The 17,155-nt window shown below is 41.3% G+C and overlaps 1 protein-coding gene across 3 annotated transcripts in view; it reads left to right on the top strand.

Annotated features, from left to right (window-relative positions):
* Window positions 1-1,171: 1,171 nt before the first annotated feature.
* Window positions 1,172-17,155, top strand: part of BOD1L1 (biorientation of chromosomes in cell division 1 like 1) — a 36,573-nt gene continuing 20,589 nt past the window's right edge. For all 3 annotated transcript variants that reach the window (XR_003572055.1, XM_027891259.1, XM_027891258.1), the window contains exons 1-10: window positions 1,172-1,366; window positions 1,683-1,807; window positions 3,064-3,254; window positions 4,550-5,170; window positions 5,644-5,790; window positions 7,146-7,315; window positions 8,362-8,485; window positions 8,837-8,981; window positions 9,655-9,730; window positions 10,622-16,727. Coding sequence is in view for 2 of the 3 variants with exons in the window: in XM_027891259.1 (XP_027747060.1) it covers window positions 1,172-1,366; window positions 1,683-1,807; window positions 3,064-3,254; window positions 4,550-5,170; window positions 5,644-5,790; window positions 7,146-7,315; window positions 8,362-8,485; window positions 8,837-8,981; window positions 9,655-9,730; window positions 10,622-16,727 (7,900 nt within the window). In the remaining variant the exon portion in view is untranslated. The remainder of the gene's footprint in view (window positions 1,367-1,682; window positions 1,808-3,063; window positions 3,255-4,549; window positions 5,171-5,643; window positions 5,791-7,145; window positions 7,316-8,361; window positions 8,486-8,836; window positions 8,982-9,654; window positions 9,731-10,621; window positions 16,728-17,155) is intronic.

The raw sequence follows: 17,155 nt of genomic DNA, 5'->3' as shown, positions 1-17,155 counted from the left end.
AGAGTCTGCACTGAATTCAACTTCAGAGGCAATGAAAACAGCAGATACTCGAGAGTGACAACCTCAGGGCAGCATATAGAACCACTGAATCATCAAGGTTGAAAGAGACCATCAACCAGCACCATCACTGTAACCACATCCCCCAGAGCCAGATTCAGACACCCCTTAAACACCTCCGGGAATGGTGGTGACTTCACCACCTCCCTGGGCAATCCATTCCAATGCCTGACCACGCTTACAACGAAAAAAATTTTTTCAAGTATCTAATTTGAATCTCCCACCTCAGCACACTGGAGAGTTATGACCGTAACGCTGAGACGCACACAAGTGGCACAAAATAAAAAAATAAAATAAATAAAAAAAAAAACAACCAAAGAAAAAAAAGTAACCAGCCAACAGGAGACGCCCTTAAAACGTCTATTACACAAAAAAAAAAAAAAAACACTGACATGTAAAGGCGGCATGTTTAAACAAAAGTATTTTAAATGTCACAGAATTCACAGAATTCTCCGGCCCGCCTGGCCCAGGGGCGATAATGGAGCTCTAAGCCGCGGACCCGGCGCACAGACGGTGTCGATGCCCCAGTCCCGCTCAGGATGGAGCAGCCGCCGCTCCCGGGGCTCGTCCCGGCCCCGCCCCCGCCCGCGGGAGGAAGCGCGCGGCGCCGCCCGCACGGCGATGGCGGCGGGCGCAGGAAGGGGCGGGGCGCGGGGCGGGGCCGAGGGGGCGCGGCCGGGAGCGCAGCAGCGGCGCCGGGCGGCCAGGGTGGGGGGCGCGCCCCTGCCGTGCCCGCAGCGCCCAGCGCCGGCCGCGCCGCGCCGGGCACCGGGGGCGAGGCGGGCGGGGGCCGAGCTCCGCCTCGGCCGCTCCTCTCTCTCTCCCCCCCATCCTCCCCAGCCCTCCCAGCCCCGGCCCGGCGGGTCGAGGTCTCTCGGCCGCGAGGCCCGCGCGCGGCCCCGCCCCGCAACATCCCCCCTCGCCCGCGCGCGCCCCGGCAGTGCCGCCCCGCGCCGATGGCGCCGCTCCCGCCGGCGGCGCCCCCGCCCCCCCCGCGCCGCGCGCCGCTTCCTCCCGCCGTCCCCTTCCGCTTCCGGGGCCAGCGCCGCCGCGGCTCGGTGAGCAGCCCCGTCGCGGGGTCCGCCCGGCAGCGCCGGCAGCGCCCGCCGCCCCCATGGCCACCAACCCGCAGCCCCCGCCGCCACCGCCGCCGCCCCCGCAGCAGCCACCGCCGCTGCCGGGGGCCGGGGCCGGCGCGGGGGGCGGCGCGGCCGAGCCCGAGCTGGTCTCCATGATCGTGAACCACCTCAAGAGCCAGGGGCTCTTCGACCAGTTCCGCCGCGACTGCCTGGCCGACGTGGACACCAAGGTGCGGGCGGGCGGGCGGCGACGGCGCCTCAGGGTGGTCCCGGCGCCCCGGGCTCGGGCAGGTCAGGGCCGGGCCGGGCCAGGGCAGAGCCGGGGCGGCTCGGCGGGAGCGCGGCGTGTCCGGCGGGACGCGCACACGGCCGGCCCGGCGCGGAGTCCGCGGTAGACACCGCGTTTAACGCGCTGCCATCGCCGCCGGGGAGCGGCGGCGCCTGCAGGGGACCGGGGGTGTCCGACGGCAGCAGGCTGGCCTCTGGGGGGATAACCAGCCGCTCGTCCAACTGCTCCAGTCCAACCTCTCTGCTGTTGCTTTCTAGCCTGCCTACCAGAATCTGAGACAGCGCGTTGACAACTTTGTTTCCAATCATTTGGCGACTCACACTTGGAGTCCTCATCTCAACAAGAACCAGCTGAGAAATAACATTAGGCAGCAGGTTCTCAAGTAAGTGACAGCCGTGGGGTTTCTGTGAACGTCCTCCTGTACCATGATAGGTGATGGAGACTCTGGGTCAATGTAAAGTGTCTCCTTCGCTCAGAGAAACTGCTGAAGAAGCTTTCATTATGTTGTTTTTTGTAACCTTTAAAATACGGCATTACTTCAGGTAGTAACTTGCCATCAACGTTAGTCAGAATTAGACTGCAGATATTTTCTTATCTGATCCAATATGCTGCAGGGGTGGAAACCTTGATTTTGACTTGGAATGTAACCCCCTAGCTAAAGCCTACCTTTACTTTTTCTTTCAAGGGAGATATTAATAAAGTTGCACTTACCATGTTTAGAGCTAAGGAAAATTAAATGTATTTGACAAACTAAGCTGAGCAGAGTCACAGAGTCAGAAAACAAAACCTGTATGTAAATCTAGCTGGACAGAGAGGACGCTTTTAGGAACTGGTGTTATGTTAAAATTATGTCAAACACTTACCTGATATTACATTATTTCATGAAGGTTCCTCCAGTTTTTCTTCTCAAATCTTTAGAGTCATAAGAAACATTAGGAAATTTCTTCAAAGTACCGTGAGTTTGGTCATTGAATTGGATCAAACCAGGGATATAGGAACAAACTTACTCAGTTATGCTGTGGTGGTGCCATTGATAACTTGTACTGAGGAGTTGTTTGGTTTGTAGGGAGGGGAGTGGATGTTGTTTGTTGTTAAAGAAGCAGTGAGGACAAGGGACAGTATGTGTCCCACAAAAGATTACAGGGGTCTAAAGGCATTGATACAGATACAAAGCTTTCTATTGCCATTTATTTTATTTTACTGGAGATTAAGGGTGTTCTGTTAAGCTTCAGAACTTGCTGAGCTCTACTGGGCAGAAAGTAGCTTAGGGTGGCAGTTAGTGGTCTAGTAGCTATTTGTCCCTCATACCTTCTATAATTTCTCTCTTTTCTGCTATGGGAATTGATCATATCAGGTTTCTTCTTAATTTTTTCCGCAAGTGGCTTTTGCAATTAAATAACATTTATCGGAGTAACCAGTAATAATTCAACAGCAGGCTGTATTGTTGTGTTAATTCCATGTGCTTGGATTGTTTTGTTTCTCCAGCACTTTTTTCCTTACAGATAGGGCATAGGCTAAATCCTTAGCTGCAGTGATGCTCAGCAAACATTAATGCTTCCCTGGAGTTTCTTACGAGTGTTTACGTTGCATCCAAATGGTCATACATTTTTCTTACTAATTCCCGTAACTTTGTTCCAGGTCTGGAATGTTGGAATCTGGAATTGACAGAATTATTTCTCAGGTTGTGGACCCAAAGATCAACCACACATTCAGACCTCAGGTGGAAAAAGCTGTCCATGAATTTTTAGCCACATTGAATCACAAAGACGAGACAGGGTCCAGTACAGCTCCAAGTGAGGAGAAAGCAGATGCTTCTGTTACAGTACAAGGTATTCTATCATTTCTCTGAGCAGTCTGTTAACAAAAGAGGATTTTAAGAGAGCAAAAACATTGATTAGGTTTGCTGCTGGCATGACATTGTTAGCATCAGTATTAGCAAGCTGAGCTCCAGGCAGTACCATAACACTAATCTGTTACTGTATGTATAAAGGTACAAGGCAGAAGAGATGTCACCCTGTTATGACCATGCCACCATCACTTTTGCTTGAGATTACAAGGAATCAGTTTACTGTAGGGAGAAAAGTTGGTCTCAGGATTTGGCCCTCAAACATAGATAAGAGAAGAATTATTCAATTTTTCTATCCATTGGTAGATTGGAAAAAAAATTACCTAAGAGCCAGTTCCCTGTCTTAGTGTAGTTGCTGTGTACCTTAAAGTTTGAATGCGTAAGGTCCTCTCAGGAGCTTAAGTTGTGCTGTAAGTCAGCCAATCTTTAGTTTGTTTATCAACACAACAGTTTTTCTTCTGGTTTTTATTTATGTTGCCTGTATCAACTTCTAAACACTCCTACAGGTAACTGTCCGTTCTTTCACATCTTCAGATATTCCACAGCAGTCCATCTATTTGTAACCAGACCCTTTATTTAAATCCAGACCTTTTTCCTGTGAGGCCCACTTCCTTTAACGTGGGTTAACAAGCCAACTGCAACTCTTAGTGCTAGTCCACTTAACCTTTTCCCATCCATCTTCAGAGGTGGTTCTAAGAGGATGGAAAAGTGGTAAGGTATATCTGATAGTATGGTTGTTGCATAATCAATGTGCTAAGTCCATTTTCCGTGACTTTTATGGAGATATTAGATGTATGAGATGCAGACTATCTGCTGCAGTATGTGTGTGTGTACATAAGTACAGAGAGAGAATGCATATCTATATTCTCTATACATATATATATATGTATGCATATATATTAAAAATACATACAGAGTCATCATCCCAGTTGGGATATTGATAAAGATGAACAAAGATTGTGTTCAGAACATCCTTCCAGTTGACAAGCCCTACATTCCCTAGCAGACCTCAGGAACAGAGGTATGTCACAGAGCAGAATGAATCCCTGGTAATCCCATGATAATTGCTGCAGGAATGCAGCTTAGAGGAGTTTTTTGTCTGGTTGGTCTTTTTTTTTTTTAACCAAAATATCTCAATGCAAAATCAGTGAAATAGTTAATTATGCATGTTTTATAGACAATAATTAGTTTGTTTCTTTGCACTTGTTTAACATTCTGTCTGAACAGAATTACATAAACTAGGGTGAAGTAAAACTCTGTTCTTTCTTACTCTTCGAGGTGTTTCTGCTACAGCTCCTAGTGCTAACGTAGCTAGTGATGCAATGTCCATTTTGGAAACAATAACTTCTCTTAACCAAGAAGCGAGTGCTGCCAGGGCTTCAACAGAGACCTCAAATTCCAAGAACAATGACAAAGTTGCAAAAAAACTCTCATCTCAGCAGAGTGTGGATGGTAGCACTGATAAAGAGAAAAACGTGGAGGACTTGCCAGACAGAGAGAAAACAATTTGTGACCTTTCAGGAGAAGGGGCTGAAACTCTTGCAAAGTGTGAAGAGTTAAATGAACTTCCCTGCCAAAGTGAAGAAATAAAAAATTCCACAAAGGATACTAATGTTTTGACTTTTACAAGTAAAGACATTCAACAGGAAGGTGAAGATCAAAAGAGTAAATTATTGGATAAATTTGACAAGAAACCAGACAGCAGTGAAAAAAGTGAAAGAAGAAAAGAAAAGAAGGAAAAGCTTGACAAGAAGTCTGACCATTCAAAGAAAAGCGATGATACTACAAAGTCAAAAGAAGAAAAGCAAGCAAAAGAATCAGAACCAGTGAAACAGCTAGTTCCAGAAAAAAATAGCAATAAACATAAAACAACTGAAAGCACAAAAGAAACTAAAGAAGGTATGGTGTGGGCAATGCTCTTCCTCAAAATATGAATATGAGGTGGGATTTTTTAAGTGTATTCAGGAGTTGAATTAGAAGTATATTTGGAATGTAAGTTTTCTGATAAATTTGTATTGCTAGCCACAGTTGGGCTTGTCCATATCTCTTAACTGAGGCACTGGAATTAGGAATCGGAGGAGCTTTGATTCCACAAGTGTGTGATTGGTCATCTGCCTTAATCTGTCAAGTTGTCTTAGCAATTCCAGTCTTCATTTTAAAGTTTATAGTTGTACCTCAGGGTAATTCTTGTTTTGAGTAAACCAGAGTTAGCCTAATAACATTTAATTACGGTGTTATAATTTTGTTTCCTTATTCCTAGTTGTTAAGATAGTGTTGTTCTCAGTGATAAAATTACTGTTTTGATAAAAAAAAGTTTCACAAATACAGTGTGCTGCATTACAGCTCTTTGTTTCTATTTTTTCCTTTGCAAGAAAATTCTTTCATAGATTCAGATATGGATGTACTCAGTGACATCACGGTCAGCTCTGTCCACACCAGTGACCTTTCTTCCTTTGAAGAAGAGAGTGAAGAGGAGCCTGTACTTTCTGACAGTACTGAAGAGGGGGAGATCACATCAGGTGGTAAAATAATTAGATTGTTAAGCAGCAAGAAAGGAGTACGTAATGCTATTGTTAAGTGCATCATATCATAGATGTGAGGGTTTGCAGTGTGTTTTACTGTACTTACGTATGAGAAAGAATTTGACTGTGGAATGGATAGTATGTGTGCAGTTGAAAAAGACATGTAGTGCATTAAGTTTTCGATTATTTTGTAATAGTTTGGTATATTCTTAAACATTGTAAATCTTATTTATGCTACAGTATTCTATAGATGACAAAAGCACTTAATGGTGAATATGTCACTCTCTCTGGGTCTTTTTCCCCGCCATGCTGCCAAGAACTTGGTGTAATATTGGAGTGCTTTGTGACCTCGGGGTAGTGATTGTAGCTGGCTTTGCAGATCAGGTTGATTTTAGAGCTTTAGGACTGCAGGAATGTCCAAATTCTACTTGACCACAGTAGAAGGAATAGTAGTGGATCTAGCCTTAAAAATTCAGAAACACCAAATCATTTGGCTGACTGGGTTACCTTTTTGTGTTCCCCTTGTCTAGTACAGACCTCAGACTGATTTCTGCAGACGTGACCTCTGCACTTAGTAAGACTTCCCACTTTATAATGCAGAGTGCCTTAGTACCTGAATGAATTCTCTCTAGTATACTCACAGCTTACCTTTTCTCATCTAAGAATATTATTTAGAGGCACTGAATTACTTGCATATTCTCTGGCTTTGCTCTTACCTTGAAACATGACAGATGTTGTTCAGTTATGACTGCATATTTGTGAAAAGGTCCCAAGCCTTAAGTATGTTTCAGGAATAGAAATAATCTGTACGGTATGGAGCACAAGTGGTTTTGCACTATTTCTAATAATCCTGATAAAACAGAAATAAATTTATTTATACTTGATTAATACCTATATGAGTGTAAACAACAGTGTTTTGTTTATTTATTTCAGTAAACCTATATAGTGTTTAGGTATTCAGGTACTGTACCATTTTTTTGGTCTGGGGAGAAGCGTAATTTAATAAATAGCAGAAATTACATTCTGACTTCTTATGTGTAGTTAACTACAAAATACTGTATGTAAAAGGGCAATGGCATTACAAGCCCAGTTGTTCTATCCCTGTTTATTGTGGGGTTTGTGTCTTGCAAGTTTTTGGCTCAATGTACGCAAACCCATGAATGCACCTTTCATTTTTTTCACAATCTTTTGATGGTAAAAGAGTTTAAGTTTTTTTAACTGTTTATGTTTTTAGAGTAAATAATTGTTAATACATTTTGAGTAACTTTGCCTCCTCAAAAGTTGTGTTGAAAATACTGCCCTAATTTATCAATATATCTCTACTCTTTATATATCTCTACATCTCACTTTAGATGAAGAGGAGAAAAAGGGTCCAAATAAGACAAAGCCTCACGCTAATGAGCTGAGCGATGGGAAAGCCAAACCTGTTCGCAACGCGTACGTTCACAAGCCTTTCCTGTACTCCAAATACTTCAGTGACTCTGATGATGAACGAACTGTGGAACAACTCCGTCAGTCCATTGTAAGTGTGCAGTTTGTTACTGCTCTTTGTAGAGCAGAATTTCCACTTCTGATTTGGTGGCAGTTTGTGAGGGGGAGCTGTGGAGTCTTCTCTTCCTTCTCACTGTGGGTTTTTTTCCCCTTGTGTTACAACTGCCCTTTCTTCAGGTGTCTGTCAGTATGGCACAATCTGCTGTGCAGCACAGTGCTCTGCACTGCTGGTTATAGTTTGAAGGTTTCTGGTGGTGAAAGCAATGACACACTTTTCTCTGTCTTTCCCCTCTTCCAAAATAAACAGTCTTTTGATGTTGACAGAGCATTTGCTAATTACATGCAGTGTCTTCACAGAATCACAATAGGTGAATTCTTTCTCAACTGAGTGATTGATGGGGAGTGTAAGAACTGCTGCACTTATGAAAAATCTGGTCTTCAGTAGATTTAACATATATAATGAAAATTTGGGTGGACAAAGTAGCCCATATTTACCTATACTCTTCCTTCAGTGGAATGTTGAGTAGGTCAGGCTTATATTGAGTACTGCAGGCTACTTCATTACACCAACTCTTTAAAAAAAGTGTAGTTCTTGATGTCCATGAAATCAGTAGTTTGTAGTGAGTCTGCAGCCACTGAGAATGGAAAGAGATTTAAGCATGTGCACTCTGTTCTGTGGAAGATGGACCAACACGCAGAAGAGAGGGCAGCAGTGCTTTTAGATTTTCTCCTTTGGCCAGGTAAATATAGTTATAAATATAATATATTTATGGTAGTGTGTATATAATATATACTTAGTATGTATATATATTATGTATTATAATTACATAATTACTATATTATACATATAGTATTATATATTAATATTTTATATAATTAAAAATAATGTATGTTCTTTGAGAAAGCTTCATAACCTCAATCTGCAGTGTTAAGCAGCATTGAAACTTGGAACTCAGCTAATTTCACATCACAAACTACCATGCTCTGTTTTCTGTGGGTTTAAAACTTACATTTGTAGTCAAAGAATGCTCTTTGACCTAATGGTAATTATTGTTTTCCTTGGTTTTGTATCTCTAGGCCAAAGAAAAAGAAGAGAGACTCCTAAGAAGACAAATTAACAGAGAGAGACTTGAAGAAAAACGGAAACAGAAGGCTGCAGAAAAAACAAAATCCCTAAAAACTGGAAATCAAAATGCTAAAGGTATGAGAAGTAAAGGTATGATTAGTCCCCACCACCCTCTTCTAACTTACTCTCTAGAAAGAAAACTTTCAGCTTTTAATAATGGTCATAGGTCTCTAGTCATTTCCTTCTCTTAATAACCCAGTTTAAACAGTGATGTAAAAGAAAAATCTATAAAGCAAATTATTAATATGAAATTTCATCTCCACTTTTTCATATATCATTGCACTGCGTAAACTCAGTGAATACCTAGAGACGCTGGTGTTCTCTGCAACACATTATTATTCTCTGTACAGCTTTCACTCATGCTTATAGGTGAAACAGTAATATAATGACATGCTTATGTATTTCACCATTTGTGTATTATTTTAGGAAAAAGTGGCTTGCACTCAGAAGAACCTTCATCAAGAAGTCTGGAGTCAAAAGCTACTGGTACCAGCATTAAAGATGTGCTTAAAGAACAGAAATTTTTAGAAAAAAAAGTGGCCTTGAGCAGAAAAAGAAAAAGAGATTCAAGGTATTTATGTATTTTCTCAAAAGGAGTTAAAGTTTTGAATATTCATTTTTGCAGATTGCAACTCTGTGCTTACCCTTATTGACTTCAACAGTTCTCTATTATAATTTTAGATATTTACATAATTTTGTTACATGCTTATACGAATAAGCATGAAGTTCAGGCAGAAAATCAAATTATGACTGCTAAAATATATTGCAGCTCAGACAGCAGTAGCAGTCTTTATTGGCTTTTCATAGACAGAATGGTAATAAAGGTATGAGATTAGAGAGCTTTTACATGCTTGTGCATCTGATATGCAAGTCAACTTGGCTTCAACTTAAAACTGGTGTTTTATGTAGATATGTACCTGTGTACATAACTACATACTGGTATACATGGGTCAAGGAGAGCTCTTACCCATTCTGCAGGGACAACAGCAGTACTAATATTGTCATACTCATACTGCTTTAAAGCTCTGATATCCGAGAATATTTTGTAAGTTGATACACATAATTTTACAAGAGAAAAAGGCCTGGGCAAATTGGTTAGTCAGAAGTTGGGTGATAAAGTTCTGTTTCCATATTTTTAGTAGGCATTTTTCTCTTGCCTCCAGCGTTCAAAGCAGAAAGTTTATAAACTAATGTTAGGCTGATAGCAATATTCCTTTATTAAATTGTTCAAATACATGTTTCAGGCGTGCTGAAGATGGCTGCAGAAAGAAATATGAGCCCTCTGAAGAAGATTCTAAAGAAGTGCAAAAGACAAATGAAGTATGTGTCTCACAAATAAAAACTTTATGGTCTTCCTTTTTAATTGTAATTAACTTTTGTGTTAATTATAATTAACTTTTACATATGTCCAAACTAAACTGCGTGTAAGTACTTTCATTCTCATTAATTGTTTTTTCCCTGAGAGTTCTTTCAGTTGTATTAGTGGTCTGACATTGCTGTAGTAGTGCTTTCTGAATTCCGGTACCCACTGAAATACATGGTCTGTGATTCAGTGCTGATGCATGTTGTAGTAGAACACAAGATGAGTTTTAAGCCCTAATCTGTAACGTAGGTTGGGTTTTAAAAAAAGAGCAGGAGCTTGATCAATTTAAACTTCTCACTGGAAAGTTAAACTGAATGTGGTCCAAATGCTAAAGGAAAGAATTTTTATGGCAAGAATTGTTATTTACAACATTATTTAAATAAAAAACAGGTAGCATTTGGAAGTTCAAACAGAAGTCTAGATTTGTCTTTTGTAGGTTTTGGTGTGTTTTTTAGTTTTGGTTTTTTTAGTTATGGTTTTGTTTTAACAGCATAATGGCTGCTTGAAGTAAATTACAGAGTACTTGAAATTGTGATTGTCCATTTAAAAATCTGTTTAAATCATTTTAGAAAGAAAAATCATCTTATACAGAAAAAATAGTAAAGTTCAGACAGTCTGCTTAGGGTTAACTTCTCTTCCTTTGGATTTTTCCACAATGACAGATAGTTGAAATGAAAATGGCAAGATTCAATTTTTTACTAACTATATTTTAGGTGATTTTTTTATTACACTGTTAAGTGTATCCTCTAGTGTACAGTTTTTATAGAGTCCTTAGCAGTTCTGTTCAGTCACGTAGTGAAGGAACTGTGTAACATTTACTTATATATATAAAAAAATATCTTTTGCAGACTTGTGAAAAAAATTCTTCCAAAGAACTGAAGCATAATCATGGGAAAAGTGAAACACCTAAACAACTTAGAAGACTTTCAGAGTGGGGGCATTCAACTGAGGAAAGCAAAAGTGATTCTAAAGCAGAAAAAGAACATAGAAGAAAACCCTCCACTTCTCTTCAGGCCGAAGGAGCCCAGCAGGACAGTGAAACAAGGGATCCAAAAAGACAGTCAGATAGAGCAGAAGTCAATAGTGAAGAACCACAGAAGCAGAAATCCATATCTAAAAATGAAAAACACCCCAAAAAAGATACCGACACAGAAATTCAACATACAAGAAATGCTGCCAAAAAAGAAGCCAAGTCTTACAGAGAGAAAAATGAAAAGGAAAGAACTGGTTTAGAAGATAAACTTTCTTTAAAGCACAAACATAAAGGAGATGGTATCCATAAATCAAATGAAGATGTTGAACTCCATTCATCTGAAAGAAATTTGAAAGGAGAGGATAGTGGCCAGAAACATAATCAACAAGTAAAGATTTCCTCAGATGACAAATCTGAAAGGAAAAGTAAACACCGAAGTGAACGGAAAATATCAGTAACAGGAAAAGATGGGAAAACCACTTCTGAATCAACCCTAAAAGCTGAAGAATTGCTGCGGAAAGAAAATAAAAAAGACAGACATCTCTCAACAGAAAAATCAAGAGCAGAATGCAAGACCAAAAGGTCCCTGAGTGATTCTAAACCACAAAAGGATTCCCTAAGTGCCTCAAAGCAACTTGCTTCTGCATCACACAGAAGGAGCGAAAGCTACTCAGAAGATAAACATGACGTAGAAGCAACTAACTCTGATTGTAATTTAAAACATGAGGATGGCGTTCATAAAGATAGACGAAGATCCAAGAGCCTTGCAGAAGACAAGATTTTGTTTAAGTCAAAGTCAAAGAGTCATAGTAAACAGGTCAAAGTGTCTGAAACAGAATTACAGGAAAATTTAACAAAACAAGAGACTGGACAGAAAGTAGACAAAGATAAGAACCTGGAAGACGGTGATTCGGATAAACAACACAAATCCAAGAATGAAGACAAAGGGTTTGAGGAGAGTGGTGCCGAGTCTGAGCTTGTGAGTGGCACACAGTCAACTCAGGGATCACAAAAAGACTTAAGTCACAGAGTTAAGCTACATTCTGGAGAAAAGGGTTCCATAAAAGAAAAATCTAGAGGTGATAAAGATGTAAGTAATTCCAAGCTAGAAAGAAGGTTCTCTGCTGAAGGTCACAAAAGCAGAAACTTAAAGCACAGCAACAAGGAAATAAAGAAGAAGGAAGAGAGCATCAAATCAGAAGATAAAGGTACTAAAGAAGTGGACAGTGGGCATGAAAAGGTATTGAATGTCACTGTGGCGATGGATAAAAAACAAAGCAGGAAGATATCCTGTGAAAACAGAAAAGGCAGTACATCAAACCAAGATTCACTTAAGGAGGAAATGCAGTCGACCAGCACAACTGAAAGCAGCCAGGCTCCAGCCTCTCAAAAGGCAACTATGAATAATGATTCTGGTCATGCAGAAGAGCTGATGGAACTGGATTTGAAACAAACAAAAGTACAGCAAACATCCAACATCGAAGGAAAAAACATTCAAAACTCGGTCCAAGCCGCAGATGTCAAGAATGCAGCAAAAGAAAGAGTATCTCGCTCTACTTCAAATAAGGGAATAAAACACAGCTTGGCAGATCCTGAAACCCGTGAATCACAATTTCTGCCCGCAGCTGAAAAAACTACTGAACAAGAAGCTATTACTAATAAACAAGTTGGTGCCTTAGAAACTTTGTCCAAACAAGCTTCCATGGATCAAGGACCCAGTAAAAAAGGGGCTTCTAAAAGGAGTGTTGTGTATGAAACAAGTGGTAGAATCTTGCGCAATGTGCCCAGTAAAGATCAAGCTTCAAAAGATAGCAAAAGACCAAAGAATTCAAAAACTGTGCTAAATTCTAATTCAGATGATGTTCCTTTAGCAATTAATTCTTCCAGAGAAGATGCTGCTGATGCAAAGTCCATGGATATGGATATCTCAGATTTTACAGATTCCTTAGGTAGTATGTCTAAAGAATGCCATAATTCTGGTGGGACTTCTTTATTGAAAGACACTTACACTTTGAAAAATGATGGAGCACAGGTTGTGTGCATGGAGCAAGATAGTGCCGTGCCAAGTTCTGTCATGATAGATGATGGTGACAACACCATGACAAACAGAACAGGAAAAGATAACAAGGTACCCCAGCCTGATGAAGAGGCAATGGAAGACAGTACAGCTGGGTTACTTAGTCAAGAAGACTATAATGAAGCAGCGAAGTCAGAAAGCTCTCAGGACAGGGAGTTGAAAATTAAAGAAGAAAACTTGATGTCTAATATAACTGAAGATTGTAGAGATGTAACAACAAAAGTACTTCCCCTCAGAAGAAAAGAAAGAGAGCGCTTGAATAGAAATCCTTCCACAAAGGGAGAAAGAAGCGCAATGGTGAATAATGTGGAAAATAATGAGGTGCATGACAGTGATGGTCTGATACAGTCTTCTTCTGTGTTTGTGCCTGAAGGAGTTCCTGAGGAAACTGTCAAAGACTCTGTTACAGCCAATGGACAGGAAGGGAATAGTCTGGTTGGCAGGGAAGACAAAAATGAAAGCAATGGAGTAGGTACCAGTGCTGGAAGTAGTAAACCTAGCAGCCTACAAACAACTCCAGCTACTGTGATAGGAACTAGCACAGAAAAGATCATTGAGAGCACTGCAATGGCGACCAGTACAGAAGAAAGAACTGAGGGTGCATCACATTCTGAAAAGGGCAGTGATGCTACAATCACTTGCTCAGGGGAAAGTGAGGTGGCAGAAATCTGCACAAGCATAGAGGCTGATGAAGGTTTTACAACAGGCATATGGGTAAAAAGTAGTGAGGGCTGCAGTTTCATCACAGGAACAGATGCTGGTGACTGTACTGTTGCAGCAGCTGAAGAAGGCGGTGGCAGTGTTGTCACTGAAGGATTAGCAGAAAGTGAAAGTTTTCTAACAAGCACAGAAGGAGAAGAAAATGGTGACTGTACCATGGTTGATGCAGAAGAAAGTGATAAGGATTCAGTCAATGCAAGTGGAGTAGAAATCGAAGACACTGTGAATAGTGCTGGAGCAGAAGAAAAAGATGATGCTGTGACTAGTGCAGGCTCTGAAGAAGAGCGTAAGACCTCGACTTGTGTAGATACAGGCAAACTTGAAAGTTCTGTATCCTGCTTAGGTGAAGTGGAGAGCGATGGGGCTGTAACTAGTGCAGGGACAGAAGCAGGTGAAGGGTCAACCAGTGGTGACAGTTCAGGTGAATTTAGGGGCAGTGTGACAGCTGGCCAAGTGAAAGAACACGAAGGTACTGTGACTTGCACAGGTGCAGAAGAAAGAGGTCATAACTTCATCATCTGCTCTGTGAGTGGTACAGATACCCAAGGAGAAAGTGCTGTAACTGGTGCAAGTATTCCAGTGATCATGAATAACAGTGCCACTACTGGAACTAGTGGTGACAAATTGGAGGATACTGTAAATGGTGAAAGCACAGTGACCAGCACAGGCATAACTCCAGAAGATGATGCTGAAATTTCAGTAGTCTGCACAGGGCTAGAAGACAGCAATGAGGGATTTGCAGTTTGTTTAGAAGCTGAAAAATGTGAAAGTCTAATGGACAGCTTAAGGGCAAAGGAAGAAGCCAATATCACTACAGCTAGTGTAGGTCTATGTGATGATGAGGGTTTTGTGACTAGTACAGGCTCAAAAGAAGAGGATGAGGAGGGTGAGGACATTGTGACCAGTACGGGAAGAGGAAATGAAGAAAATGAGCATGCTTCTACTTGTACAGGAATGGAAAGTGAAAATGCACTGGTTTGTATAGGTGCAGATGAAGGTGAAAGTTCCATTATCTGCGTAGCTGCTGAACAAATGGAAGCTGAATCTGGAGTGGCTGGCACAAATACAAATAAACTGACTGTTGACAGCATGACAAGTGCAGAGAAAGAAGCCAATTCTGGCACGAACTGTAAAAATGATAAGGGGATTGTTGAAAGCAGTGTAACAAGTGCAGGTGCTGCAGATGAGGGTGCCTTGGCAGCGCATACAGCAAAGCATGAAGGTACCTTGCTTCCCTTAGTTGCTGAGGAATATGAGGGTCCCATGACGAGTGCTATGGCCATGCAAGATAAGGCCCAGTTTGGTGCTGAAGACAAACGTGAGACTGCCATGGCTTCCTTTGACAGCAGAGGGCTTGATGCGTCTATAAGTAGTGCAGGTCCAAAGGAAGATGAGACTTCTGTTATTTCTGGTGACAGAGAAGTAAAAGTAAAAGGTGATATCATCTCTACTAGTACAGTGGAAGATGCTCCCTTACATTCAGGAGTAGATGCTGAAGAAGGTCCCCTTGCTATTGCAAGAGCAAATGAAAGTGGGGAAAGCTCTATGATCTTAATAGACCCTGAAGACACAGAAGTGCCTATGCCTAGTACAGCTACAGAGCTTAGAGAGTGCGTGCATACTTTTAGCAGTAAGCAGGAGAAAGATGAGTGCACTATGATTTCCACCAGTATTGTGGAGGAATTTGAGGCTCCTATGTCAAGTGCAGCTATTGAATATGATGGTCAACTCCCCTCTGGGAAAACAGAAGAAATAAATGAGAATGCTGTGGTTTCTGTAGATACGGAAATGTATGAGGTTCCCATGCCTAGTGAATCCAGTACAGGAGGAGATGATGATGATGAAAGTCATCCAACTGCTAGTGGCAAGGAAGAAAAAGATGAGTGTGCTATGATTTCCACAAGTGTTATGGAAGAACAGGTAATCGTTATGTCAGGTGAAGTCACAGAAGAGGCGATTCAACACCTGTCAGACACAGAGTCAAAAAATGAAACAGTAATCATCTCTACAAGTACAGCAGAATGTTATGAAGCTCCTATGTCAAGTGCAGCTATGCAAGATGAAAACAAACTCGCTACTTCAGAAACAGAAGGAAGGTACGAAGCTGCAATGATCACTACAAGCATGACAGAAGAATGTGAGATAGTCCTGATCAGTGCAGCACCACAAGCTGAAAGTCAGCTCATTGTAGCAGAAGGAGATGAAGATGCCATTCTTTCTCCAAATGCATCAGAGGAATGTAAGATTGTGGAGACCACTGCAACTGTAGATGAACAGTTTGGACTAGCTGCTTTTGATGCAGAGGGGAAAAACAAAGGTTCTGTGATTTTTGTGGGAGAATGTGGAGCTCCTGTGCTAAGGGTCACCACCGACAATGAAGATCAACACACTGCTTCAAGTGAAGGAGATAAGGAGGAGGGGGCAGTGATCACCCTGAGCACAATGGAAGAATGTGATAGTCTCTTCACTTTTACAGTCATAGAAGAAAGTCAGCTTGCTGGTGAGAGTACAGAAGTAAAAGACAAAAGTGAAGAAATTTTTAATACTGCTAACCAGATTGAATGCATCCTATCAACTACAGCCCCAGAGGAGGCCTGTAGAATTCCCAGCAGGAATTCTTTGCTTGCCATTGGTGGGGAGAGTGAGACAAGTGAGAGTGGTGTGGGTGCGGAGTCAACAGCACCTCAGACCACAGTAGAGAGTGAAATCACAGAAACTGATGAAAATTCAGTGAACCTCATGAGTGTAGATGAAGCCCTTTGCGTGGAGATTAGTACAGAGACTGCTGAGAGTCCTTCCTCAGAGGCACGTGAGGATGGCGAGCAAGCTGAAGATGTTTTGCACGGGGATGTTACATCAGAACTCTCTTCTGTGATTTCCGAAACAGTGGTAGAGAGTGAAACTCTAAAGAATGTAAACTGTAAATTGAACTCAAACTTGCTTTTAGAAAGTGACTTTTCTGAAATAAGGACTTCCCTGCCTAAGGCACAGGCTCTTTCCTTAGTTCCTGCAAATGAAGTGACTGTAAACACCAACCGTGGTGAAGTAATAGAAGCAGAATTAGGGCAAAAAAGTGGCCTCCCTTTGTTACATGTAGAAGAGCCATGTGGCGGTGGTGATAAAACGAACTTGGTCAAATTAGATGGTACTGGCACTGAAATTACTTTTCAAAAAAGTAATGCAGGTGAGGATTATTTTTTTTTTACATTCTTAAAGCTGTCATAAGTAGATGCATTTTACCATTATTATAGTTAGAAGTAACTTGCACTGTTCAAGTATACCTCATTGCTTTCTTGTTTACAAAATAGCTATTAATAATAATATATATAAGAATTAGTGACAAATATTTAAATAAGCACATGATTCTGGAAGTATAGACTGAGCACAATTATCTGAGTTGTGTTGGAAAACATTATTAGAGTGCAAAGAAATTACTAAAATACATCAACTTAAAATTGTAAGCTAATATATGAAGTAGTTTGCAAGAGGTAATTTTTGTGGAGCTACAGGTGGGTTTGTTACTAATGTGTTGTGAAATTCAAAAATGTTTTTTAGGAAAGAGGATGCATTTCACTTAGATGTATGTTCATTTTAGAAATGTAACTTTGTAGC

The sequence above is a fragment of the Empidonax traillii genome, unplaced genomic scaffold, assembly GCF_003031625.1.
Source record: "Empidonax traillii isolate 1590-97213 ecotype Southwest subspecies unplaced genomic scaffold, ASM303162v1 scaffold312:size2399984, whole genome shotgun sequence".
Classification (NCBI taxonomy): Eukaryota; Metazoa; Chordata; class Aves; order Passeriformes; family Tyrannidae; genus Empidonax; species Empidonax traillii.
The sequence above is the reverse complement of the archived record's forward strand: the minus strand, read 5'-3'. Positions and strand labels throughout refer to the sequence as shown.